Source organism: Rhamphochromis sp. 'chilingali' (assembly GCF_963969265.1).
Source record: "Rhamphochromis sp. 'chilingali' genome assembly, chromosome: 2".
Taxonomy (NCBI): Eukaryota; Metazoa; Chordata; class Actinopteri; order Cichliformes; family Cichlidae; genus Rhamphochromis; species Rhamphochromis sp. 'chilingali'.
Genome location: NC_137930.1, coordinates 24,206,642 through 24,222,094, shown reverse-complemented (window position 1 = coordinate 24,222,094; position 15,453 = coordinate 24,206,642). Strand labels below are relative to the sequence as shown.

The 15,453-nt window shown below is 39.7% G+C and overlaps 1 protein-coding gene across 2 annotated transcripts in view; it reads right to left on the bottom strand.

Annotated features, from left to right (window-relative positions):
* The window catches only part of unc5cb (unc-5 netrin receptor Cb), a 134,069-nt gene that overhangs the window by 12,081 nt on the left and 106,535 nt on the right, over positions 1–15,453 (bottom strand). The window contains exons 8-10 of one of the 2 annotated variants that reach the window (XM_080874088.1): positions 12,513–12,569; positions 9,193–9,384; positions 5,417–5,779 (exon numbers count right to left, since the gene is read on the bottom strand). In XM_080874088.1, coding sequence (XP_080730214.1) covers positions 5,417–5,779; positions 9,193–9,384; positions 12,513–12,569 — 612 coding nt within the window. The remainder of the gene's footprint in view (positions 1–5,416; positions 5,780–9,192; positions 9,385–12,512; positions 12,570–15,453) is intronic. The other variant, XM_080874089.1, reaches the window with a different exon arrangement.

The following is a 15,453-nucleotide window of genomic DNA, read 5'->3' as shown; positions in this document are numbered from 1 at the left end:
CTGTCAGTGCTTGTTATGAGACTTTTGTAAGAATGTGAGAGTATAGAGAGTGAGACCAACAGGCTGGTGAATCCTGGCTACTCCAAATATAGAAAGGTAAATTATAATTTTACATTTAACTAGTGTGTCTTCATGCAGTGCTGCACAACTACAGAGATATGAATCGATTTTTTTTTTCATTTTATTCAAATGAATATTTTTCCTGGATAAACACAATAATAATTGCACTGCCGTTCAGTCCCACACACAGCAACTATGTAATTTTACCACCTTCTTTTATGGTATCAGGAAATGATGTGGAATTTCATTTCTAAAAATCAATGATCTCTTTGCTCGTCACAGCCTTGGCATATTGCTGCAGCAGGCGCGATTTACATTTTTCCATCTCAGATTTATTCGATAAGATGTCCTATCCGATACGCGCGTGTGCGTTTTTTAGAAGCCTAACCCCCAATTTCCATCATGCATACGCACACACAAACACACACATGGCTTCTCTCTGGAGTGGTGGTGGGGGAGGGATCTCAGATAGCTCATTGATTTCCCATGTCCTTGTACTGAACTTTTCAAAAGGTGACAGACAGCTTCTCCAGCTAGCTAGCGAGGCAATCACAACTCTGCCAAGGGAACGTCTCGCGCGCTGCTACTCTGCCTCACAGCAAAGCTTCAAAGAGATGAGAAATGCATTTTAAGATGCAAAATACCAAACAGCCACAGTGACAGCACCACAAAATATTTCATTACCCAGACTCACAAACAGATCAAATATCAAATGTGCTCTTTCCTCTCCCTATTCCTATGTAACATGATGAGGTGGCTGAGCGCAGCCAACAGCTGAGAACATTTTACAGTTATCAAAATGAAAAAAAAGAGAGAAATTTAAGAAATGTGAGAAGTCTGCGTATCCTTTAATGTCACTGCTAGTTTGCTTCTGCCTGTCAGCATGCATCTGCGGCGCGTTACAAACAGTCTGCATGTGTTTGAAGTGAGGACAGCATGGCTAATGTAAGCTGCCTGAAACGGGACACCTCCAGCACTTCTGGTGCACACACCTTGGGTATCCATCAACTCTTGTCATACTACGTGCAGTCAATATGCTGATGGGCTGCACATGGCTTAGCTTATTTCAAAGTCGCAGATCATCAGGGATATACTGCTACAGACAGCAAAGTATTGAATGATACTGCACATGCTTTAAAAAGAATTCTTTTATTTTTACTGAGAGGTTTGCTTGGGGTTTGCAAAGATTAACAATTCTCAAGTTAACATTTATGGTTGATTTGAACTGCCGTGTCTACTGAGAGCTGCAATGGTTTTGTATTTTTCACTTTACTGAAGAGCTCTTTATATTTAAGCTCTCACATACTGAAATCTTCATATTGCACTGACAGCGAGAGCAAGTGTAACAAGTTTGGAAGCTTGTTTGAGCCCCAGAAAAAAATAAAATAAAATTTGCCATTAAAATCCAATTTTGAGGTTTTTTTCCTCTTGCTTCTTGCTTAAGTCAGAAAGTCACAATTTTGAGATACCCAACTTGAAATCTAGAGATAATAAACTGAAAATTTGACTTATGGGTGGCAAGTCTTTTTTCCAGGGGAGAAAACGAGCTTCTATTAACAACTGAAATGAAGCTAAGCTTTGAGTAAAAGCAATCTCTAAACAGGAAGCACTCAGGGAGCATAAACCTTCACCGAGGCAGCTCACTCTCTGGCCAGTATTTACTTTTAAGGGAAAAGCACTGCAATTTGTATATATTAATTTTGTTTTCTTTGTTCTGTTTAAATGTACTTTAAGAAGTTTGTAGTGCTGTAAAAGGCAGTTAAGGGTAGAATCACACATGTTTACTTTGACTACAGAAACATGTAGGTGTGTGTAGGAGTAGGTAAAGGATAATAGGTAATGATTTGTAAATAGCTTGAGATAATTATATAATACTATACAACAGTATATTTATAACTAACTAGGCAGCTCATTTCCAGTTAATACTTGTACAGCTGCTGTTATTGTGTATATATTTATTTATCTATTTATATTTCTTCATACATTCTTATATAGTTCCATACTGTGTATTGTGTATTTTGTTGTACAGTTATTTTATTTTCAACTTTAATTTATATATTTTATCTTATTCTTTCCCAGTTAAATTTACCCTTCATTCTAATTTGTGTTGTACAGTTATTTCATTTTTAACCTTAATTCTTTTTATATTTTATTCCTTCCTAGTTAAATTTACCCTTTTTAATTTTTCATATTTATTTCCTATCTTATTCATAGCCTTTTCCTTTTTTTTTCTTTAGGTCACGAGCAGTTGTCTAAGCATTTCACTGCATATCGTACTGTGTATGACTGTGTACGTGACAAATAAAATTTGAATTTGAATTTGAATTCATTCTCTTTCTCTTGACAATACTTTCTTTAACCCTTGTATGGTGTTCGGGTCTGTGAGACCCGTTTTCAGTTTTTTTCAAAAGAAAAATTAAACAATTAATTATTTTTTCAACCTGAAATTCATTGGCTTTGGCTTATTTTCTGTGAAGAACATAAATCCGAACTAATTTTCAATGACCTCATACTGTACCTCCCCCCACGCATTTACATTACATACAAGGTGTTCGGGTCCACTGGACCCAGGTCTAATAAAAGTGTTGAAAGTGTAGGTCCTGTGTTCCCACACTCTGTCTTCCTCCTTTCTGGTGCTGCTGATAGTGTTTTCTTCCCCTGCCGTTCCCGCACAAAGTTGCAACATTGTTGAAAATTCAACTATCAACACGTCTGCTCTTACATCCCACACATTTTACCCTCTTTCTTGAGGGATCCAAATTTTATTTTCTCATACCCTGTCCCACCTGCTAATTAGGGGCATAATACTATAAATAAGACTTTGCCGATGTGGTTCTTTATCACAACTGATCAAGATGGCAAAAGATTATCTGCTGCGAGGGCCATCCAATTGATTTTGGAAGAGAGAGGAGCTTCGGATGATGATGTTGACAAAGAGGTTTCAGAATATTTCACATTTCTGAAAATTCAGAGTCTGACAGTGACTTTGAAGAAGAGGATGAGGTTGAGCACCATTTAGTAACAAAACGAAGACAAGTACCCCATCTGCAGCCAGCTCTAGGACCAGAACAAGCCCACCAGACAGCAAGTGAAGAAATATGGATGTCAATAACTGGTGAAATTGAATGGTCTTCTTGCCCAAGAAATGAGCCACCCTGCAGAGCTGTTACTGTGATAAGCCAGGGCCAACACGGCTGACAGGTACTCATGTGCAGGACATCAAGTCTTCATTTGAGCTTTTCATCCCAGATTCCATCCAGAAAATTATTCTGGATTGCAGTAATCTAGAAGGAAGGTGTGTTTTTGGAGAGAGGTGGAAGGAGATGGAACAAGTTCATCTAAGAACCCCAAAGGCCTACTTTGGGGTTCTTATCCTTGCAGGAGTTTTCAGGTCCAAAGGGGAATCTACAGAATCCCTGTGGGATGCAGAAACCGGCAAGAACCTTTCCGTGCATCAATGTCTCTGGAAAACTTCCACAAAATTTCCAGGATTATCTGTTTTGATAACGGAGACGACAGACCAGCTCGACGGCAGAGAGACAAGCTAGCTGCCATCAGGACAGTGTGGGATAAGTGTGTGCACCACCTCCCCCTGTTTTACAACCCTGGGCCTAATGTCACCATTGATGAGCAGCTGATGCCATTTAGTTGTGAAACATATTGCTTCACGTGTAAATGTGTTGTGTCTTTCCACTCACTCCACTTGATTATAACTGATTTATGTTTTTATAACATTTTATAAACCCCCCCCCCCCCCCCCCCCAAAAAAAAAAAACGAGAAGCACATTATTCATAAATGTGATCTAACAAAGGTAAAGGGAAAAAATTAACCATGTTTGCTGTTCATATGGTTTGTAATTGGGATGAAGTAAACATCTGTTGAGTAATTTAACATAAAATTGTTTGATAGTGTTAATTTGGAAAGCCAAAACTCTAGCGGGTCCACCAGACCCGTGAACACTGGCTGAGTAACAAAAATATGAACACCACACAAGGGTTAAAGATGTCACACATTTTGGGGTCAATTTGAAAAAGTGAGGGCAGAGGTCACATGTCATATGAAGTTTGGATGCAAACTATAACGTGATATTTAGAATCCCCATATATCATTCGCTATATGCTTATACGATGTCAATACCAACCATGGTGGTAAGGAACATAGTTTTAAATAGCTCTATATAGCATTATTATCACTTTGACCTTTCAAATCAGTCTATTGACCTTGAAGGAGAGGTCAGAGGTCAAATATGCCATAATATTTGAAATCTTTCTAGAGGTTGACAGTACACACCGGATTTGTAAGAATCAGTTTATAGTTAAAAGGCTTTCTGTCAATTTTGAACCAATAAATCATGAAGTTGACTTTGAAGACCTTGGCACACGTAAGCCAAATTTGAATGGATTGCTAAGTTGACCCCACTATACACTCCTGCAAAGTTTTATCAGAATTCAGACAGAATGACACGCATGCATGCAAACCCTACCAAAAACATAACCTCCTTGGTGGAGGTAGCAACTTTCTGAAATGTATTTTCTTGCAGAGAGTTGATGGCAAGATTGATATCACTATCAAACATGTTAACTAAATCTAAATCAAAGAAAATCTGCAGCCAGTAAACTTTTCCCAGCATAAAGACAGGAGGAGACGGCCAGCCTGCCTCTACCACAACCTCTAATGTTCACTAATCAAAATAAATAATGTAAACTTGCACTTTTATGAGGAGGGTATTATGTGCCAGATCATTTCCTGGTCAGACATAGTGACTTCCCGGAGTCTTGTCATCACTATGAGACTGGCAGAAATCCAGTGGAGACACCAGCAAGTTTTGTGTTTGAAGTTTCTTTTAATGTTTTTTTAAAATGGGATCTTTAAGGGAAACGTGGGCCGAGATCATCATCACCAGCACATTATTAAGTGAAACAAGAGTAGAGATTTAAGGACACGATGAGAAAAGCTGATGGTATATTTCATTTCCTATCAGGCTATACAATGAGAGGAGTTTCCTTTCAGTATGTGCACACATATAGACATTCACACATGCACATCCACACAAGTGGAGGTGCTATTACTAAATGCTGATGTGCCACTGAGTGAATGAAAAACGTGGCTCCAATCATAACTCACAAAAGACAGCTAATGAGTTTTAAGACGAACACTGATAGAATCTGCTGGAAGTAGCAGATGCTGCTTTTCATGAACCTAAGCTCGTTTATTCATTTTTTAAACTATTTCTTTTTTACATTCCTGCATACTTTGAAATATGCAACATTTTTTCTTGATATTCAACTGAATCACCTATAAAATAAAAATATATAAATATGGAAAATCACTACCTATCTTTGGCTAGTATAGTACCTGAGTTGGGCACAATAAGCTGTCCTCCCTGGGAGCTGAACGAGCCCAGAGCAGTGCATGATGGATCCCTGGTGCGGAGCAACGTCTGGGTCTGTGTGCGCCGGCCCATTGTGTTGTCACCGTTGTCCAGTAGGCAGTGCGGCAGCTTAGGTGACAGTTTAGAGGAAAATTCTCCTCCTAGGTCATCCTGTGGAGTCACTAAGCCTGAAGAATTGTACACCTTAATCTTCAAGTTAGGGAGCGGGTCAAGCAGAGGAGAATTGGTCATGGGTATTTTGTCACCCACGTCATGGAGAGCGTAAACTGGGCCGCGGTACATGGCAGCTGCTGAGGTCAGGTCAGGGGGTGCTGATAGGAGATCAGCTGAAAAGGAAAGACAACAACATGGGTAAAGCAGAATAAATGTCTTAACACATGTATTGGGAAAGGAATCAGGAAGAAACTAACTTGAAGCCTATATATCCATGAGGAAATGAACTGCTGGCAGCAATCAGTGAGACTGGAGCACGGCTTTTTTGTTTTTTACTCATTAGGGAGGTCCACTTCACCACCAAGAAACATTACTCAGTCAGAGAAGTTATAGGTGCAGCTGTGATTTATGAGTAACAGATGGCATCGTGAATGTTCGGTTTACCCAGTAGGATAAATGTTCAATAGCTGGACTGAGTGGGTGGAGCGAGGGTCAGTGGGGGCCTCTCTGTCCTCCAGCTTCTCCACTGTCTCCACCCCCTCACAAGTTTCTAAATGATGCAAATGTTAATGAGAGTCAGAAAAGTTGTTCCAGTAATAAACTAGAAGTAGTGCAAGTACTAGTGTGTCACTGGAGGGCATGTTTTGCAACATCCATCTCCAAGAATGTATGGCCCATATTTTCACAATCTGTATTAGGAAATTAAACAAAATATGCTTCAGCTCTCATTCATATAAAACTGTATATTTTCCTCAGGTTTCCCCCAAAACCAGGTTTCAGATAACCCCCCTCCCCCCTCTTTTGTTAATTAGATTGCACAGGTGCCACGGACTGCAGAATGAAACTGAGACCTACTTAACAAGGGATAATCTCAGCTAAGTGTCGCATTAACGTGGCTTGCAGGCTTAAGCTCAAGTCAAAATGTCATGACCAGCAAACAAGATTTGAGCAAAATATCACAGAAACTCAAATTGCACCACTTCTTGGTAATTAAAGCTAACACAATCATCTCCTAGCACATCATTAATGCCTGTGTCTAGCACCATAAAACGCAAAATCTCAATGATTCCCTTAACTGGTTCTTCTATTCAAACACCAGTTCCTACACCATCTTTCCTACTGTGTATTTGACACAGAGACATGAGAATTTGTTACACACTGCCACATTTCAGAGCAGAGAGCTGTCAGCGGAGATCAGACCTTGTTATAGTTCACATACTCTGTCAAATTAGATCAATCATGCTAATTTTTCTTTGCATGTAGGGATATTTCCCCTGTCACTGTTGCTCCTGCACACAGCACGCGCACCGATGGCAACACTGAAATAAGAGACCCCCCCAACATTACAAATTCCAATTTAACCCTTGTTTGCACTGAGCACTGTGGTGGATGTGACATTTCCACCCATGAATTATCTTCTTCACAGCAAATTGTGTGTGATGTGCTTTATGCATGCTTCATACAGATAAGATAGAACTTTATTAATTAATTTATTTATTACAGTATATAGAACATAAATTACAGCTTTTAGTAGGCTACTTTAGGAAAGACAGAGATAAGGTGGAAGTAAAGTGGATCAGCTTATATGATTCCTCCAACACCACTGTTTTTTAAATCACCACCAATTGTTTCTGTCATGATCAGGTGGTTCAAACATATGAAATATGAATAACCCCACAGTAACATCGATCTATATTATAATACTTAATATATTAACTATATCTGTAAAGGTGAAGGATAATGTTAAGGATATATAATCAACAGAAAGTAAAATGATTTAAATATAATGTTATTCATATAAATTCAGCTTCATTATACAGTTTCAGAGTTTGGATTTCTTTTAGAAAATAATAAATAAATGAAAAAGCTTGAATATTGGTAGATTCTTTAACCAAAGTGCCTTCTGCTCGGGAGCTGTTTTAAATAGGCTTGGCTTCAAATTATCCTTTACTTTATAAGAGCGGTGACAGAAGCAGCACCTTTAACAAGGGTTGTTGTTCGATGGTGTTTATCTTTTTGAATTGTCCCACATTAAAAAGCTTCGTCTCTAGTCTCTTCATTGTATTTTTATCTCTTCTGCTTTTATTTATTTATTTATTTCCTCTTTCCAAAAGCTCACACTAATCATTTACAACACAGTTACATATTTCTGTCTCTCTCCCTGCTGTCTTTTTGGCCAGTTCACAGTGACCTGTCCTCATGCATGTAACTTACTTTAAGTCCTGCATCAACAGTCCAAATCTAATTACACAGAGACTGGCTTTATTGTGCTTTAATGACTGGGCATAATGTGGCCTCCCATCACAACAGCAAGCATTTTAATAGTTTCACCACGGCTGACGCACGTGCCTCCAGAGTCAGACGTGTCTCAGTGGGTTAAGGTAATGTTTTGAAGATAATGAAGCTATTATTAATGCCAGCACTAATGAAAGTCATTCCATATGCCTGACAACACAGGTGTGTCTAAGGTCGAGTATTACATTTCTTTTAATCTGCTGAACTGAGTCTGTACCATTAAGTAGCAACACCTTTACTAAAAGAGGATTGAATTGTGCTTAAGCTTCAACAATACACGGAGCCACTTTCTGTATCTTAATTTTATGGAAACAAAATATTCAATTTTTAACACGGTTTTTGGGCAGGTTTTGAGGAAACATTTGGCACATTAGGTTCTTTCAAAACTTTGTGCATTTAAGTTTTGCCTCATTTGTTAAATTTATTACACTTCTTGGTAAAATAATAGCTATTTCCATGTGTGGGAACAGCTGCCACAGCAAAAGCAGACTGTCTGATGCAAAAAAGAAGTCATCAAGGAATGCTTGAAAACTTGATCCCATGACTTGTGGGTTTATTTTGCAACTGTTGGGATGCAAGTGCTTGAATATACAACCAAAAAATCTTAAAAGCTGACGTGCATGAGAGGCGTTCCAGGAAAAAGTTGAAAAGTTGTCCAAAAAGAACATTAGAGCAAAATCACAGCTGGCCAGTGAACATACAGGTACGAACCAGACGTCTTGGAATAATGTGATGTAGACAGGCGAATCGAGGGCAGAACTGTTTGGTCAGAATACATAAAAATGTTTGGCGCAGACCAAAAACAGCTCACCAAATGTAATGGATTAGGGTTAGCTGCATCTGGGACCGGGCAGCTTGCAGTGACTGATTTAACAATTAATTCTTCATGATATCAAAGAGCAAATGAAGATATTGTGAGACAATTTGCCCAAAAGCTGAAACTAACAGGATAATTATACTAGTGACAAAAGGAAATCCACTAATAATGGGCTCAAAAAGAACAAATGGAGGGCTATAGAATCCCATTCAAATGGCCTTTTCTTCAAATATCTTGCAACTGAAGGGATTTTTACTTGGAAAAAATGGTAACATTTTTAAGCCAGTGACACAGTTACGGATCTAAAAGTTCCTTGGATTAAAGGGGGCAACTCTAGGACAGCAAAGGTGCACTTACCTTTCACACAGAAGAAAGTTTAATCTATTTATGTACCGATTTGAGATGCAGTTACATTTTGATATATAGAAAAACCAACGCTCAAACACTCACACACGCCTCTCTCGTATAACTCACCTTTGCGAGCGGTCTTAATGCTGACCGGCTGGAACCCTCCGTTGAGGGCAGAGGAATCAATGATGTCAGAGCTGAAGTCCCGGTGGTTCTTCCTGTAGATGAAGAGTGCCACGACGACGGAGATAACCAGGCACATGATCACTGCTATCACAATACCCACATAAAGAGCTACATCATCAGTAGTGGGGGCCACTGGAGAAGGAGTTTGGGGACGAAAGACAAAAAACACAGACAGAAAAAAAAATAGTCTTTTAAGATCTCGTAATGCTTCCATTTATGACATAAAGCCTTTTTCTCTCAGTATGCAGGCCTTGTGATGAAGCCATTATCAGCAGGGTAATATCCTGGTTTACGATTGAGCCGGATATTAATAACTATCTACTGAGAAATAAATGCACGAAGTATAGCTCCAGTCTTTTTTGATTAATGCTGACCTGCTGTGGGAAACACAGTTCATGAAAAAAAACACGAGGCTCTCTTGATTGTTAAAACTGAGGCGAGATAATGATGCAGGCAACTTAGTTTGACACACATCATCTGGCCTTTTTTCACTGTTTGCTTGGACATGTGCGACACACTAAAAGGCACGCCAACATCTGTTCACTATCTTGTATGCGAATGTTAAAAATGGCCTCAGAATTCTTGAAATAATACATACTGCACTGTGTCATGTGCAAGACCTTGATAAAATAACAATGTAATAACCATATAATAAAGTAAATGGTGACAAAAATTCATTTAAACAGCACAATTAATAAAGAAGGCTGTTCCACCGCGGTCCAGTGACACAAAGATTTCTGCTCAGAACCAAGATCAAAAGTTCTGAAGACAGAGATGTCGATGTTTTCATCTTCAAATTACCATGCTCTGTGCTGAAGTTCAGAGTCTGTCTCTGTTTTTGTTCTTACACACTGCAGATAAGATCTAGACATGGCTCACATTTCTCAAATTGTCTTTCATCTCCGTCTCCCTCCCAGAGACTTTCTGTCCACTATCCAGCTGGAGAAGCCTCAGTGATTAGTAGGCCTGGCATGGATATATGTGCCTTTTAGAAATACAGACTCAGACGGGCTCTCATTAAAGATCAAACCTTTTAATGGATGCCTACTGACAGTCTGAACTCTCTTTGGTGTTTGATAAGGAATGTCCTTCACTGTCACCAAGTTGACAAATGGGGGTGAAGCTCTTATGTGGAGGACACGAAATGTCAAAAAGGCATGTATGAGCATGTATGCACGTATTGTTCAACACATGCATGGACATTGCACAAGTGAAGTCATTGTCCAAAGAAAGACAAACGCCAAAGCAAATGCTTACAAACACACTCTTATCAACAGGAGAACAAAAAGGTGTTGTGATCGGGCAGACACAACAATTTTTGAGATGATGTGTGTGTTGAAATTGCACAATATCTGCACCAGTAGATGGCAGTGTCACCCATAAATCCATACAGGGCGCTTTGAAGACGTGCATGATGGCCGAGCATTTGTGTAAATTAGCCTCGTGTGTCTCAGGGATACAGAAGGCACTCAGTCTGTGTCTCTTGTGTTCTCGCGCACAAAGGAGGATAAAGGAGCAGAGCGAAAGGAAACCAAGAGCAGAGTGCTTTCGTGACAAGTGAAAGTCACGCGTTGTGTCATTTTAATCACATACTTCCTTTCTGGCTTCATTTCCAGTAACTTATGGTTTGATTTTTATTCCATAAAAAGGATTTCAATGTAATTAAATAAGTCCACTATTCAACACTTATTTAAATCATATTACATTTAATTTCTTGATGAATCCCTATTGAATAATATTTAGAGTGACCTCCATTTCAATTAAAGATCATTTCTGTAATTTTTATTGAAAGACTACAATTTAAGTGGGGAAAAAGGGTATTAATATTGTAGTGCTCCCATAGATGTTTTCTGTGAGGAAGGACATGCATGTCCCAGCCATGACTTTTCAGCCTGGAGTGAGACATCGCATTAAAGATACATCCTCTAATCCTTCTTCTAGCACAGACACAAACAGAAAACAGAGCAGGGAGTCAGTGATGAAAGTTTGAAAATGTAATTTCACTGCGTTCCCTCTGCCAAGCTTCCCCACAGTTATTTAACATATATCCCCTCAGTCGAATAATCTTCTATTCATGCTTTGATGATAAAGGCAGCAACCTGCTAAGTGTACGCATTAAAACGTATCACTTAGATTAATACATCGCTTTGAACATGAGCCATTGTTGGAAAGTACAAGAAATGAAACTGAAAGGGATTATTTGAACACTTCATTCTCAGCGAGGTTGCAAAAATTTACAAAGGGATGGGTGAGAGATGGAAAATAATGCCCCCACCCCCCAAAGAAAATCAGCATAGATGTGCAAATTCTTAACCATAGCACATACCAACAAATGGGCTCTTTGAAAAGGTCACATTTAAACTAACAACAACCCAAAAACAGACAGATTTACAAAGACCTTTAAAACCAAGAAGCAACAGTCTTACAGAGCCTCGCCCCTCACTCCGACCAGAACATTGAGTCAGCCCTAAATTATACATGAAGAGACAAAAATCTTAAAGCAGCCGAAATCCACAGAAGAACTGTGCAAGAACAACCTACAAAAATTCTTCTAGCTGAGAATTTTGATATATATATATATATATATATATATATATATATATATATATATGATATGCACACACACATACTGAGGATATTTCTATGAGAACTGGTGATATTTTAAAGCAAATGGAGGTCACAGCAAATATTATTTTGAGTTTATGCTCTTGCCTGGTAACTGATCAATAAACAATGTTCATTTCCGAAAGCTTCTGGTAGGTTAAAATGTCTGCTTGACACAGTGCATGAGCTGCTGGTGAGGCAAAGTTCGGCAGGGTAAAGAGCAGGGTCAGCTCTTACTTCGAGAATAGTAGCGTGGCTGTAAACAAGCAGCCTGCTAGCACAGACACATTACGAGGAAAGGGTTAGGGCGATCAAAACGGATCATATCCTGAGGTGGTTATGAAGTAAAAAACAGAAGAGCAACAATAACTCGCTGGTGGACACAGAAGAACATTCGCAAACATTGTTTTTCATTTTACTTATGGACACGTTGTTGTGTTTTGTTTTATGCTTTTAGTGCAAAATGGCTATTTCTGAAATGTTGCTTTTTGCTAAAAAGGAAAATCTGTATGTAAGACTGCAAATTCAGGTCGTGCACATTAAAGCATTAAAGATGCCTTAAAAAAAACAAAAACAAAGGCAGACGTGACAAGAATGCAGAAATAATGAAAAAAGAACTAAATGGGGGGAAAAAACAAAACAAAACAATAACTCACATGAATTTCCAATATCACTCTTGTCTTTTGCCTCAGAGGACTTCTGATATAAGGAACCTTGAAGAGAGAAGCGGATATGGATAGTAGAGCGAGAGGTATGGAGAAGGGGAGGGAAGAGAGAAAGATGAGGGTGGGGGGGAGGAGAGGGATGATGAAAATCAAATTTCCAACAGAAAAACAAACTCAACAAATGAGACAGCAACAAACTCATGAGTAGGAGTGATGGCACGGGGAAGCGATCTTTCTTGATTTGGCCCCTCCTCTCTATATCTGTGTATGGAGATGGATGAGGAGAGCAGGGGAAACATGGAGGTTCTGTAAGAGAGTGGCGCGATCCATCAACTGGGCTTAGTGCCTTAGCAGCAGCAGGACTGATGCTGGCAGGTGAGGGGGATGGTGGGGCTGATAAAGTGTGGGCTCCAGCCGAGTCGGCAGAACCTACAGCCTTTCATCTGTCACTGGAAGGTGGATGGAGAGGGTAGTGCGCGAGATAAAAGGAATGATTATGTTAGGGAAGCAGGAAGTGGAAAAGGGCTGAAGGACAGTGATGTGGAAAGTTGAAGACATGCGATTGAGAGATTAGAAAAATCTTCAGCTAAGATAGGTTGTTTTTTTTATGTGTGTATGTGTGTGTGTGTGTGTTTTTTGGCCCAAACTGGGGTCTTGGTTGTTTTTTGTTGTGGCCAGGTTTTTTACTGAAATGAAGTGCAAAGCAGGCTAGAAAGACAGAGCCAGGAATAGTGCACAAGCACACATAATATTCAGTCTCCCTGGGACATCCATAAACAACTATACAAACAATGAAGTCCTTATTGGAAAAGGGAGAGAGCCACAGGCAGACAAGTGGACTGACAGGAAAATCAATGGCCTGATAGATGGGATTGGTGTGTACATGTAATCAGGCAACCGGGATGCCGGGACGGAGCAGGGGGAGGTCGGCTGTTGCATTCAGTCTAACTGATGGCCCATTTGAACCCATCCTGTGGAGTTTCTATTCAGCCCAACCGAGTCTACAGCACAGCCGACATAAAGGCATGCTTCAGTGGGTGGGCTCATAAGGAAACGTCAGATCGCCGAAGTTTATTCTTTATTGGCAACACAGAGCTGGGAGAGGAAGAGGGAAGCATAGTACAGGAAATCATTGTCTGTGTTTTAACAATTACTCCTTTGAATGTGACAGATTTCCAATCTCTGGGAAATACACTGTCATTTGGGGAAGAGAAAATCATTTGTCACGTTATTTAAAGGCTCCTTACTCTTCTATGTTTAATGAAATTGCTAATTACATGACAAATAATATTTATTGACATTTTAACTAATCTTTGAAACCGCATATAAAACACAGAGGATATAACTTTATGGTGTTTGGAGGCTGAACTGAAACTTAAGAGTCTGAACTGAAGCTTAGGAGTCACGGCTGTCCTGCCTCTGGTGTTCGATAGCAATGAAGCGTGTCCCCTTGCTGGAGTTGGTGTTCCCCTCTCTCTAGATCAATATGTCAGAGAAAATGTCGTGTCAGAGAGCAGGGTTACCAAAGGCTTGAAAAACAACATCAGTATCAAGAGCTGCAGACCACAGGGGGAGTGCAAAAAAGAGATTTAGACAGGTCAGGCTAAGTGAACAGTGAAAACTCTACATGTGTAAGAGTTGGGAACTTCTCTCTAAACACGCAGAGTGCAACCTTTCTAGATCAATTTAAAGACACATAACTTTGTTAAATCCAACCCCTCCCACCCAGAAAACTCCCTGACAGTCTAAATGTGATAAACAAGCTGCAAAGTTAATTATAACAACTCTTTTTGACGCGAGTCAGTTGTATTTCTGCAGGAGGCAGTGATGGAGCTGAGCACCACGTTCTATTTCAAGGTCTGGTCTATCAAATTCCTTCGGTGGATTTTGGTGATGGACTGCAATTGAAATGATTTAAATAAATTCAAACAACAGAAAATAAGATCAAGCTGCAATGGAATCCACAGACACGTGTTTGCTCAGATCACGGCCCTGCACTAGAGGGAGCAGACCAGCGGTCCAAGGTGAGTTCAGATTGCACACAACTTCCATTCCCAATCATATTTGCCATAACATGAGCTTTCAGATAATGGGCCGTTCTCCTAAATGCTTGTGGAAATGGTCATTAGCATTGACATAAGTGGCTTCACCCTTTTAGCTTCCCCAAAAAAAAGAAAAGAAAGAAAATCAATCTCTGAAATGATCCTAAATCTATATCATTATGGCTTTATATTCTCTGAAAACTAGCCATCAATCTACCAAGAACTAATGCTTTTGGTGTAGGCTGAGTTGCAAAGGGTGTACAGAAGGGCAGGGAAGTGTGGGGTGAACATATGTTGTGTTGCAGAGGGAAATAAAACAAGACGAAGAGAGACAAATAACAGCACATCTGTCACGGCCTTCTTATTGATTTTTTTTCTCTCTCTCTCTCTCGTGCTTCTATATGCCGTTTACATATGTGCTCCCTCTCGTAATGAGCTAATGCAACCTCTCTCTGATGTTAAAACGTTTCCTGAACACCGTCCTTAGCACATATAGAACATGCGTGTGAAGGCAGGCATCTACTTCAGAGGCATACAGATCCACCAGCCATCTGCATCTGAAGATGTAACCTATGCTACACCACATCAACAGGTAGCAGTTTACAACCTTATGGTGCAGCAAAAACTCAGATCTGCTGCACACAGCAGTCGCTAGCTGTCTCAAATTTTATACATCTAGCAGCTGAGCTGCTGTTATATTATTAGTGTCACATCACCATCTGTAATAGGTTATACACACGACAGAGGCATTTGTGACAGCGATTGGGTCCTACACCTACAGAGATGTTTATTAAATAGGAATTTTATGCAACTAGACACAGAGTTTAATTCACTTACTCTGCGATGCTCTCTCCCTTTCACAGACTCTCTCTTTTTATTAAAGGCACAGA